The sequence below is a fragment of the Patagioenas fasciata genome, chromosome 3 (genome assembly GCF_037038585.1).
Source record: "Patagioenas fasciata isolate bPatFas1 chromosome 3, bPatFas1.hap1, whole genome shotgun sequence".
In the NCBI taxonomy this organism is placed as follows: domain Eukaryota; kingdom Metazoa; phylum Chordata; class Aves; order Columbiformes; family Columbidae; genus Patagioenas; species Patagioenas fasciata.
Genome location: NC_092522.1, coordinates 21,183,183 through 21,196,266, shown reverse-complemented (window position 1 = coordinate 21,196,266; position 13,084 = coordinate 21,183,183). Strand labels below are relative to the sequence as shown.

General features: G+C 43.2%; 1 protein-coding gene across 1 annotated transcript in view; it reads right to left on the bottom strand.

Moving 5' to 3' along the window:
• Positions 1-13,084, bottom strand: part of LOC136099665 (TOG array regulator of axonemal microtubules protein 2-like) — a 29,835-nt gene that overhangs the window by 2,436 nt on the left and 14,315 nt on the right. Inside the window, exons 10-19 of the mRNA XM_071805920.1 lie at positions 12,576-12,681; positions 10,565-10,800; positions 9,233-9,391; positions 8,057-8,174; positions 7,085-7,127; positions 6,844-6,904; positions 5,437-5,489; positions 5,168-5,343; positions 3,760-3,976; positions 187-273 (exon numbers count right to left, since the gene is read on the bottom strand). Coding sequence (XP_071662021.1) covers positions 187-273; positions 3,760-3,976; positions 5,168-5,343; positions 5,437-5,489; positions 6,844-6,904; positions 7,085-7,127; positions 8,057-8,174; positions 9,233-9,391; positions 10,565-10,800; positions 12,576-12,681 — 1,256 coding nt within the window. The remainder of the gene's footprint in view (positions 1-186; positions 274-3,759; positions 3,977-5,167; positions 5,344-5,436; positions 5,490-6,843; positions 6,905-7,084; positions 7,128-8,056; positions 8,175-9,232; positions 9,392-10,564; positions 10,801-12,575; positions 12,682-13,084) is intronic.

Genomic DNA, 13,084 nt, shown 5'->3' with positions numbered 1-13,084 from the left:
TGCAAGCCTCTGCAGAGGCCAGGCAAACCCCTGCCAAATACACCAAGTACAAGTATTTTGCAGGAGGAACAAGCTCAGGACCTTCTGGTGTTTGATAAGCGACTGCACTGTCTATTCTGAGGTATTCCCTCTAAATATTCCCTCTGAAGACTTCAAGAAGTGGAGATTAGTTGAAGAAGGCAATACCTGTGAGACGTTCAATGACATCCAGCAGAGCTTTGCCGCTGAGGTAACGCGCTCGGTGGGCAAAGATTTGCAGCAGCAATGTGTTATCTGAAAGAGAAACATGTATTTCTGCTCACTCTTCCGAGGTTATAAGAAAAAAAAAATAGTTAAAAAGGGAAGGAGGGGAAAAGGCAGAGGTAACTGCATTTTGTAAAATGAAGGAAATTTATGCCAGTTTCTGAGTCCTTTACTTCTTTCCTTCAGCTTACTTGGGAGGATTTTAAATTCAAAAAGAAAAGTTCTCATTTCACATTTGTAAATCCAGAGTTAACTGCTGTACAATGAGCTGTGTTAAAGCTTCCACATCAGGGCCCTCAAAATTTAAATCACCTGTAAGCAATGAAAATGTTTTGCATCCTGGAGCTTTGCAGAAGTGACCTCCTCCCTTGTCTAAGGAAAAGGATGAGAAGGCTCAAGAGTCCACGCATCCATTCACACTTTAAGGATAAGCTGGTGTTAAATCTTTAAACTACCTGTTGGGATCTATGGACAACACTCCAAGTTACTCTTACAAGAGATAATTGCTGCTCATTGCCAACACCATCCACTCTCAGGTGCTCTTATACTATCTCTGAAATCAGATCTCGGTAGAGAGACTGAAAAACAACCTGATTTCCCAATACTTGACTGCCATATATATTTTAACGTCTCCTGTGCTGCCTGTTTTGGATTTGAGGTCTTGTTTTAATTAATAAACTGCTGCCTGAATTGGTCTGCAAGCCTCCAGTCTCACTGCTTTGATAAGCCAAGCAAAGCTTTTCTTGGAGGTAGAATGTTTGTGGGATGCACTACGATACCTCGCAGTGTCACCGGGAGTGGCACCAATAGGTAGAGTAAGCAACCTGCTTCTTTGTGAACCACTACAGAGTCAAATCCCAAAGGGGTTTTAAGTAGTACTGTGCTATTAAGTGCTCCGTTTTGCCTGAGATATAAAAAAGGTAGTCCCTAACAATCTCCTTGTGAGTGTGCAGTAATGAATCCGTTCTGCTACGCTAATTAAGCTTCTGCTTTGGTAATTACACTCTTCTCATTCATCTTTTCAAACAGACACTTCACTTTTTGTCCCACCCTCTTGCAGTATTGTCAGATGCTGTTTCACATTTGCTCTTCCTCCCCAGGGAGTTACCTTACAGCTGCTGCTTTGAAAAAAGATCTGGAGGTCTTGTGGAAGCACAAAATGTTAATTTGTCATTAATATTGGTATCTACATAGATTTTCAGGGGAACACTTGGGTTTGGGATGGGTGAGGGGGAGCTGCTTGTTTTCTTGTTTTTGTAGGAAGATAAGTATGTTAGCAGTATTCAACTTTCACTTTGAGAGTTTCAAATGCTCGGTACATTTTGAAACATTAAAGCTCAAGTAAATAACAAATTCACCCAGCAGTTACTTTTGCTGCCTTGAGAGACCTAAAGACAGAGGAGCTTTTAATAGCTACTAGAGAAAACAAGGCAACAGGCAGTCTGGTTCTTACTAACCCAGCTTTAATTCCCTGTACTACGTATCAGCTAAACCTGCTGGCCACAGGACAGGCAGCCCCGCAGTTGCTGTATTGAGCAGAGGAATCTGCTTCTCCGCACTCTCATTTTCACTGCGTTCCCCTCTTTGCTATGTTGACAACTACAGGGAAATTCCCCCTCCCCTCTCTCAGAGTGATGGTTCCTCTGGGAACCATCTGGGGCTGCTGGTCTGACTCCATGCCCTGGTGTCAGGCAGTGGCCATCTGAAGGGCATTTCTTTCATGACAGAGAACAGGGCAGGACAGATGTCAGAGGAGACAGCAAGATGTCTTGGTCCCATTGCAGTTGAGCTTGATTTGCTGATTCACCTCCACCTACAAGGTGGCTCCCTTGAGTGGGATTATGGTCCCAGGTCACAGCTAATGAATGTGTGTGGTCTTCAGCTGGGGACATCCAAACCAATGCCAGGGTTAAGGTAAACAAACTATTCAGGCACTATTGGGAAGCAAATTAGTTTGGTTTTAGGTAGAATTTTGGTCTAACAGATGGGGGGGGGTGTTTTATGTTCTTTATTTGTTTGTATGTCATTTGGGGTTTTTTTGTTTCACATCAAGTGATCAAACAATTTTCTAACCAGCTTGCATTTTTGCATGGATCATTAAAGGTGGCAGATGAGGAAGTCTCACCTAAAGCTCAGAATATGAGGCATGTCAACACAGAGCCTCGGTGCAATAGCTGGGCTCTTAGCTATTAAACTCATAGGAGCAATGGGGCAAGAGGTTGTGCTCTCTTACTCTTTGCTAGGAGCATTGAACAATCCTTTAGCGTTCTGGGGTGGTTTTGTCACTTTATAGCATATGGTATGGTTTTGCTCATGCATTTTTCCAGTAGAGCCTTCCTTCCCCCAGTAAAGCCCTAGGGTCTTGAATTTTGAAATATCTGTGATTCAGTTACCTGTTTGAACTTTTACAAATGTCCACAAAAATGAGCAGAACAAAAAATATATATCCCACCCTGTTTGCTTGAGAACCTGTCTCTGAGTAAAGCCACTGTGATAAGAGACAGATGCACCTTGCTCCTGTTCTAGCATCTGCCAGCATGGAAAATTTACAGTGACCTCTCAGAATTGGTGAGAGGGGAATGACGGAAAGCTTCATACAAAACCCTGAAGGGATCTATTTGCCACATCCTCTCTTAGCAGGATTCTGCAACTTTTCCCACACCTTCTCCCACGCACCACAAAAAAATCAGTAAGGGCCAAGAGCAGTAAAGGTCTCACCCTCCTCTCCTGCTTCATGATTAGGAACAACCCAATACTTGGAATACAGAAAGGCAGCAGGTCAGCAGATTCACTGAGTTTGCAAAGCAGCTGATGTGGAGAACTTGTTAATTTCACTTTAACACCTGCCTCTTCAACACTGAATTTTTCAGGCATATTCACCCAGTGCTGCATTTTCACAGCTGACATAAGTCTGTGTGGCAAGAGAATTTACAGCAGACCTTGGCTATAGCAATCTTGCCCCATGCAGAACAACGTTTGGAATAAGCCATCATTTACAGCTTGATTTATCTTGATTTATACTTGTTTATTCTAAAGAAGTGGGAAAGAAGCCCAGCAAGAGCAAAGAGCCTCCACCACACTTCCCCCTATGTGTTTCAAGGAAAAAGCACATTCCTTTCATCTTGTTTTAGTGGTTGTAAACTTAACAGAGTGCACATATTAGAAATCCAATTCAATAAAAACAAAATGCATGCAGTTTCCCAGGAAAAACAGTCATGACAGATGCTAGTCACTTCCCTCATGCTCTTATAGTGGAAACTTAAAATAATCCCTAGAATGTCATCTCTGTAATAATCAGATCTATGACCCAGGTGATAAGCAGTGTCCATTCAGCTACACATCCCAACATGATACAACCGATTGGAATAAAAAGAATGCAGGCAGGACTTCATACACATCTTGCAGCAGCTGGATGTTCCCACAGACAACAACAGCCATCCACAGACTTAGCACTCACTTGGCTCTGAGATGGAGGAGCCGCAGCTGGGGAGAGTCAGTGTCAGAGGTCAGCCTTACCTAGGTGATCAATGCATGCTTCCAGCACCTTCACAGCTGCAGCATAAATCCCCAAGTGCTTTGAGTTCAGGTTCTCAGTGACTGCTGCTATCAGAGAGGTCAGGACTGGGTATAAGGCATCTCCAAGTATGGGTGTCATCAAAGCCAGTGCCTCCAGCGCCTGCTGGTTCACTTTCTTGTTGCAATCCTGAAGTCTCAGGACAAAAGAGTCAAAAATCTGTTAAGAAAACAAAGGACAGGAAATCTGGATTAAAATGTTCTTGTTTCAAGGAGAGATGTAGAAACAAGCACCCAGAAATGTAAAATATAATGTTTTCTGTTAGGTCAGCACTTACTAGCACAATTTCACTGTTTTCTTATGGGCTACTCACTGTAGTGGTTGCACCTAATGGTGGTTGGAAAGATCTTCATATTTTATTAAGAGGTTTGAGTGCAGACAGGATAGTTCATATGGTGTTTCTCTCTATATTATTTACATTATTATTTACATAAATCATCGCTACAAATCATTAAATTAATCCCATTTTAATAATGCAATATCTTTGGTGCAGAGGTATGAAAACAGGTATTTATGATACCCATTTTTCCATAAAGTTGCCTCAAGTACTGAGGGCAGTATTGATTTTGCCAAAACTGTGGCTGGATGTGATCCAAGTTTTGTTTTTATCTGTCTCAGAACCTGCATCTGGAGGAGTGCAGGGCTCTGATGAACTCTTCAGTACCCAGACCATTTGTCTAGCTAACAGGTAGACTTCTGAAGTTTAATGTGTTGTGTAGTTCTCATTAGAGCAGGTTCAGTCCCTAGACAGCCACATTATCAGGCACCATTTGCTGGAAAAGGGGAAAAAAAACAGCTGCTGGGAGGAAAAGGAAGAGATCTGTCTCTAGCCATTGTCTTCCTCTTTCCAAAGGGAAAAAAGGGCCCACAGGAAGGGTGAGAATGGTCCCAATCAGGAAAGGGATGAGGATAGAAGTAAATAGGCAGAGTTGTGTCTGCAATAGAAGAGAAAGTTTACAGGAGTATCCTTTAATTTTTGGTTTTTTTAATCAATGCATCCTGATACTTCTCCTCCACCCCAACTGATTTCTCTTCTAGGGAATAATTTCCAGCCTTTCAGTGGCTGTATTTCCTTTGTTTTAACCTAACTGGTAGTAAGATACAGCAAAAGCTACAGCAACAGGAAATTCTGTCTCATGAACAGCACCAAGAGACACCTACCAGAGAAATACAGTTGGACTGAAATTGCTTGCCCTGATGCCTGGAGTTGAATGAAATTATTTGGGGTGAGAAGAGACCAGCCTGTCCCAGACAGCTAGTAGGTAACATAAGACGCACTGTTTTAACTTTACTGGTACAGGCTTGGGAAGGGACCTAACAGGAAAGGAGCGATGGAGATGCCCTACCTACCTGGGAAATGTTAGTGGAGATGAGCTGGGGGTTGTTTTTGCAGTGGTCAAGGAGGAGCAGCACTCCCTCCATTCTTGTCTGAAAGTCCTTAGCTGTCAGGAGCTTGCAAAGCTCCTGGCGCTGTTCAGTCTCTTCCTGTGATGGGCGACGGGCTGTCTGACGGGCTGTCTGACGGACTGTCTGACGGACTGTCTGACGGACTGTCTGGTGGGCTGTCTGGCAGGCTGTCTGGCGGGCTGTCTGGCAGGCTGTCTGGCGGGCTGTCTGACGGGCCTTCTGACGGGCTGTCTGAGAGGGTGGCATGGGTACATAAGAGACAGACCTTAAAATGGAAAATAAAAACAAAGTTAGACCTTTTGGTGATAATATCTCCCTTTGGTTAATTGTGAGGAATGCAACTTGAGAAGACTTCCTAATGATGTGATTTCAGCTAGATCTTTATCTGAAAAGCAGCTTTGATCTCATGACAATCATTACAGGAGACAATCTGGACTTAACATTATCACTAGTGCTTACTGAGGAAAACCAAGGCACCAAGGATGGGATGCATCTCATTTATCTTCAGGTGTCTTCCCAGGTACTCATCCAGCTTCCCTATGTGTGGAAAAGTAGGCACTACAAAGTCTAAATGCCTCATCTTATGGCAGGTGTCTGTATTATAAGGAAATTAATTGTCCTGGAGAAGTGCCTCTACAACAGGTATGGGAATCTGGATAAATAGCTCAGATGCATCTGAGCAGATGAATCCTACCCAGACAGATCAAGGGGCATAACTGAAGGGATCCAGAGGATCAGTAACAGAGGCAAAAACTGAAGCCAGCCATCCCGCTACTGCGCTCACATTATTGCTTCCTTAGCAGCTGGATCCACAGCTTGACAAACCCAATGGGAACAATTCTCTTGGATCAGCCTCTCTCTGCCATGAGCACGAGAAGCTCCTAACCCCACTACTGAGGTGTGCGGTGATCTTCCTGCCACTGCTGAGCACAACAGAGCTAAATAAATCCACTCTGTTATCAGAGAAGGGCAGGTACAGGTAGCTCTCTCACCAGCATGGGGAGACAGCAAGGACCAAACTCCTATCTTGAATGCTGACTGAGGCACAAGGGAAAATAATATGCTGTCCATCAACCAACCAATAATGGGTCTCAATGACATGAATAGCTACAGAGTCCACATTGATATGTCTCTTGACCAGAACTACCAGTACTGTTTTTGAGTCAGAAAGCAATGACTCAGACAGGCCAAACAAAATGCATAGGAAGTGCTATTTTTGGGAATGGCATCTTGGTTCTAGAATGGGACTTCTCATCAAATCACCCATCTCAAAAAGACTCCACTGAGATAATAATACCCTGATTGAAATTACTTGTCCCAAACCAAACAGCAGAGAAATGGCCCTCTCGCAGCCTCCACAACACTGTCCTCGCCACCGCACTGGATTTTCTGAACTAAAACTGGTGGGTGTCTCTTCCTCTCTCTCAATTTTTGTGGAAAACCCTCCAGAGAACTTGTGTTCAGCCTAATGTAGAAGTAGACATTTTTGATCACGAAATATTTGTGGGGCAAGGAAACAATCTCTGGTACCCCTTGTCTCCACCAGAAAGATTTTTTTGAGGAAGAGACATGCAAAGCTTGTCATGTGCTTTGTCAGATATAACAGAAGTGCTCAGTACCCTTCATTAGAAGGCAAGTTGTCCTGGGGCATCATCAAGCCATTTTTCTTAGACTCCTTGGCAGAAGGAGGTTTCTTAGACTCCTTGGCAGAAGGAGGTTCCTTAGACTCCTTGGCAGAAGGAGATTCCTTAGATTCCTTGGCAGAAGGAGATTCCTTAGATTCCTTGGCAGAAGGAGGTTCCTTAGACTCCTTGGCAGAAGGAGGTTCCTTAGACTCCTTGTCAGAAGGAGATTCCTCAGACTCCTTGGCAGAAGGAGGTTCACATTCATGGTCTTCTGTCCCCTACACAAATATATAAAAAAACATGAATCTATAGAAGATAAAAGAGGAAATTATTTGTTTAAAACACAAATTATAACCAGGAAGGATCACTGCTACCAAGAAAGGCTTAGGAAAACATTTCCTAACTTAGAGAGGGAGATGGGCCAGAGATCCAGTGATGTCTACTATTTGTTTTCAATAACATAAGGTAGGTTATAGGTGCTACCATAATGGGCAGCAATACAAAATCCAGAATTCATTAGTCTTGTGCACAAGAATAATGCAAACTGTTAAGGAAACAAACTGGTGGGAAACATTTGGACTTTCTGGAGGGTGGCCCATTGTGTTGGGAGTTAATTTGGTTTACGCTCATTCTCCCTATCCCCGACAAAGGCACATGCCTGTCTAGAATGTAAATGAAAAGGAATGAAAAAAAATAGGGATGATTTTCCATGGGATGCTGAATTCATGAAGCTTCCTCCGGCTTCAGAGAGCATAACAGCAGGGCAGTGTTCCCAGAATACACACAATATGCGTACTAATTATGATTGCCTTGTGCATCTTTTGTATATTTGGAAATTTTTTTGGCACTAATACTTCATCTGTTGCAAAGACTCTATTACCTTCAGAAGCACTATTCTCCCTTCCTTGCTTTATTGGGGGGTGTGGGGAGTAGCATTGGGTTTTTTTAATGCTTGATGGTAGAACCATTTTCTCCTACTTTCCTTTCCTGTTTGTGGCTGATATTCAAAATACACCCACTTTCTTTCTAACTATACTAGTTCATTCACTGTCTGAAGATAAACAGGCTAAGGATCAACAGCTCATTCCCAGGAGCAAAATGATTCAGCAGAAGAAGAATGAGGTAAAGAAAGATTATATATGTTTAATCTCATATTAGCAATCTCAGTACTAGCATAAAGAAGACATTTCTCCTGCCAAGCACTTACCTTCCGCTTAATCATTGCCATAACAGCTTCCAAGTCCCGTGAGGGGGCAGACTTTTTCAAATAACTATCAAATTTTGGATGACTCATCAATAAATTCAGCATCTTCCGTCCATAATATCTAACATAGGAAAAAGAGAAATTAATACAGACTACTACTGTCTTTTCTCCCTGGCCTTGTGAATAAACGAAGGAAAAGCGTTAATAAACTGATATTTTAAACTCATCATGTGTAATACCTGCATGAGGAGGTATTACCTCTTCAGCAAAGAGATTTACCTCCTCTTACTGCAACTGCACAATGCTACCAGCTGAACACAAGAGGAGAACATAGGGTAACAGGAAAATACAATTTCACTCTGAAACTGAGGGTATGCTTCTGTGGAAGCGGAAGATCCCATGGGACAAGTGAAGACCACCTCCTGCTTGGATGTCATGGCTTATTTGCAGTGTCTTGCTGCCATTGCACAATAATTTACTTCCCCTTAACTGACAGAGAATCTAGGACAGATGACCTCATGCTTACTATTTATTATTCTATACGACATGTATGCACATGGGCAGCTAATTGATCATGTGTTCTTCACATCTATTAATGGGAATATAATTAATAATCAGACTAATGGTTTGGTTTGGTTTTTGGTTAGTTGTTTTGGTTTTGCTACTATGAAACTTCAGCTACTGTGAAGAGGAAATTTGGACGTCATTCAGCCACAGCCAACAACATTATACAATGATTGGGAAGAAAAATTTGTGACTACAATAGGCAATTAAATCTGCAGAAGGGATTTAGAATGATTGAATATATCACTTGAAAACAGCTGGATTTTTTCTAGGACAGTCTTAACCTTCCCAGAAATAGATGTTTGGGACCATTCAGTGACGAACAGTGGCCAATGCTTCAGCTTTACATTGCACACGTAAGGTGAAACAGAATTATTTGACTGCCTAATCTGAGCTCAGCTGATCTGAATAAAGAATCATTCAAGTCACAGGAATTTGTCAATGGCCTCTCTTGCTGGACAACCTCATCTTACTCAGTACAGTCATCTCCCCAGACGTTATCCACACTGTGAAGTAACTTTTTAAATTTTACCTTCCACTCTTTTGTGGTTTTATAATTTATAGCCAGGCATCAAACAGTTTTCAAATTTTAGGAGGTGAAATGAAGATCATCACCTTGTGTCCTGATGACAGTCCAGAGCAAGATTCACCAGCGTGTGCACCAGCACCTCAGTACTGGTAACTATGCCCGAGAGGAGTTTATTGGCTCCAGTTCGCTCCATCGCAGTCAGTAGGTGTTCGGCTGCAGTCTTGCGCACCAGGACATTGCGGTGTCTGCAAACAAGGCAACAAAGACTGGGGTAGGGGGAAAAAGAGGGCCAGAAGCACAGGCCTCGGTCACAGCATGGTCCCTGTCATTGCTAGGGAAAGGACACACAAGTTCTCACTGCCATTTTAGCCACCTGTAGGTGATTTGTCCTCAGATAAACACAAAATTGGCATTGTACAGAGAGGCTACCTGCAAGTAAGAGGAAGGAATTCTACCTCCCTGGACTATTTGATACTTAATTTCTTTCCTGAAATTTAGTCTAGGAAAGAGGGAAATGAAAGACAATTTTTACTGACTCATCAGAGGGCTCCACTACACAAACAGAACTGTAGCAGTCCTGGGGCTTATTCCACCTGTTTATCTCCAAATCTGCAGAGGGAAATTTTTCACAATGAGAACAATCAGTCATTGGAATAATCTCCCCAGGGAAGTGAGTTTCAGCTGGACAGGGTGCTGAGCCACATTGTCTAGACTGCACTTCTGCCAAGTAAGGTTGGACCAGATGGTCCAGGTGGTCCCTTCCAATCTGGTACTCTGTGATTCTATGATTTAAGGCAGCATTTGCTTCAGTTATCCTATGGGAGTCAGCCTGTGAAGGCACCTATAAAGCTGCTCACTATCTCAAGGCTGACTTGCAACATCAATTTGAATAGAAAGTAGAGATCTAAGGACATGACGGTCAGACAGAGCCCACTTAGTAGGAGCTGTGCCTGCTGAGCCGCACCCAGCACGTTCTCCCCAGTGTGCTCCATGTGTTAGCAATTAGCCTCCTTATTTCTCAAGTTAATGGCATAATGATGATGCATGGCTTTTCTCAGTGCCTCTGTGGTTAGCGTTGTGAAATATCAAAAGGCACTCACTGCTAGAATAGCTATTGTCCCTCTTCCTGCAAAGCCACAAGACTATACCACCACGCATTGCAGGAACTTTTGCTTCCCCATCATTCACCACATCTCACCAGCATTGACATATTGTGGGAACAAATAGGCTGCAGGAGGGCAGAAGTAGATGCAAGAGGAAGGGAGAGAGGTTTATGATCAGAGAATCTAATCACCGAGTTCACAGAAGATGCAGGAGACAGGACCCTTCCCTCCCATCAATTCCCTTCTGCCTCCCATCCCTTCCCTCTACCGACACAATTCAAGGTGAAGGATAGCACTAAGAAAAGAATGACGTACTGGACTCCACTGGCCATGAGAGCAGTCATTGCTCGTGCAGGAGTCACACTCCCCGCCATGAGCCCCAGGGCTTCATTGGCTGCTGTCTGAATGAAGTCGTTGGAGTCCCCCATCTTCTGCAGCAAGACCCGAGCAATCTCATCCACCTTGTGGTCCATGTCCTTCTTCATGGTCCTGAAGAGATCTCCAAGAGTGTTGATTGCACAGCAACACACCTTTGAGCGGAGATTGTTCACCTGGGGAAGTCATGAGGGGAAATGTAAGAACCACCCTGTAGAGAAAATCAATTCTCCAGGTGAAAGTCCCATGAAACAACATGACTTCTCACTGTGTCCAGATGGAATATAAGAGCACAGTAAGAGCAGAGGACCACAAGTACAGGAACACACTTACTCTGACGCCAACTTCTTCTCTCTCAGGCCCACTTATACAATTTTAATGAGACTGAAGGCCTAAAAATATTGTTTAATCTAGAACTAAGTGTGCTACTCAACCCATAATGTGCACTGCTTTGATTTTAGACCTTAAAAAAAAATAAAGGCAATGGCTGTTTTTAAACTATAAAGGTACAATTCATAAAGACAAGACAGAGGAAAAGTAGTACTTTCTTCCTGTCCAAAATCGCAGCACTGGCAGTTTGAGCACTCAACGAGGAAACTGAAAATGCAGGCTCAAGTGTACAATCAGGCTAATATGCAGCATGGACTTGAAGTCCATCTACTGCTCTGCCTGGTCAGGAGAACCCCAGCTGTTGAACTCAAGGTACTCAAGCATTTTGGAGGTCACATATAATTACAGCTGCAACCCATGGGGTTTTGCAGCATTCAGGGCTGTTCTTGGGTGACCCTTGCTTCCAAAAGTCTCTCCCATAAGGGTAAGGAAGAAATAACTGAGAGTCACGTGCTTCATTTGAAAAATACTTTGAAGGACAGACCAGTATTTCTTTCTGCCAGAATTAGTTGTGCCTCTTAATAAAAGAAAACCATATAAGTGCTAGAAGTGCTTGTGAAAGCAAAATCTGGGACTGGAGTGAAACAAAAGCTGAAAGATGTCTCTGTGCATGATCGTAGAAGAGAGAGGAGGAAATTTCCTCAGAAATATAAAAGTGATATAAAAATCAGATGAGCTAAGCTGAAAGGGCTTCTTGCCCTAAGCCAGATCTCACAGGGGTAGAATCTGAGTCCTGCATATCTAAACAGAAGGGTTTAAAGAGTCCAACAACACAAGGAACATTCAAGCTTCCAATGTCATTAAATATTGGAGAGGAGGAGTTGCTTTCATGGAAATAAGCTGTCCTACTGTCTTCTGCAAGCAAAGGAAAATTTAATATATTTGGCAATCATGCAGTAAGAGTACAAGTCTGTGGCCTGAACTGGCTGCTAAGTGCCAAGTTGGAAATACAGCCACAGATGTTATTAATTAGCTTAGGGTGAGACCTCTGTGTTCACTGAGAGATGAGACAGTGAAGCTGTGTGTGACTGCCTTGCTCACCCCACAGCCAGGCTGGTCTAAGCACCCAGTTGCTGCTGTGCAAAATTCCACAGGCACACAGAGTCAGCAGTTTAGTGGAAAGGGCAAATTGCCAAAAAGCAAGCAGAAAGGAAGGAGGAAAAAACATCATCAGGAAACACAGGAAAATAAATACCTGCAGTCACTCACCCAGGTTGCTGAGGAGGAGGAAGAAGTGGGAGGAAGCTGGGAGGCAAAAGCTGCAGTGTTTAATTACAGCTTGGCAGAGACTTGGGCTGTGGCAAATCACCTGCAGTTTCTGTATTTGTATATTGCATGAGAATGACACCTACCTCAAAGAGAAGAGACACAGAAGCCCTGCATGCCTGTAAATACAGCTATATTGTGCAGACAGATCATATAGATAGGTGACATAGCCCTTAGAAAAACAGTGAATAAAATAGTGATGAAGGCAGACACCCACGTAAATGAAGAAGCACGTATCAACTCTATGCTCTCATGTACGAGGTGCATAGGACACAATCGAACATAACATTCTTACCTCTTTGATAACTACCAAGGAAACATCATGAAGTTTAGAAAGAAGGACTTCTGAGTGGGAGACAGCCAGGCGTCTGATGCTGGTGAGTCCCTTCACTTTCTCCTCCCTGAAAGGCAATTACCAAAAAGATCGACTTTTCTCACCACCCAAGAACTTGGCAGCACCCTCTAAAATTACCAGGGTGTCAGCTCAAACAAGCACAGGGAGGTGCTTCTTATACAGCACTTAATTAAATTGTGGACTCGTTGCTACAGGATGCGGTCGTGTTCAAAAGCACACATAAATGCAAAAGGCAAATAGATGGTTTCAGAATGGCTGGGTTAATTTGCAGCTGTTAAACAAGACACCCTTCCTGAAATCACTGGCACACAAAGTCTCTATGTCACTGCTTCCTAGAAGCTGGAAGACTGTGCCATGTTTCTGTTTCTTGCATCCTCCCTGTACCCTGTGTCTGAGAAACAGTCCCGTCTGGCTGTTACTGGGGCGTTTTCCCTCTTCGCCATCCCCAT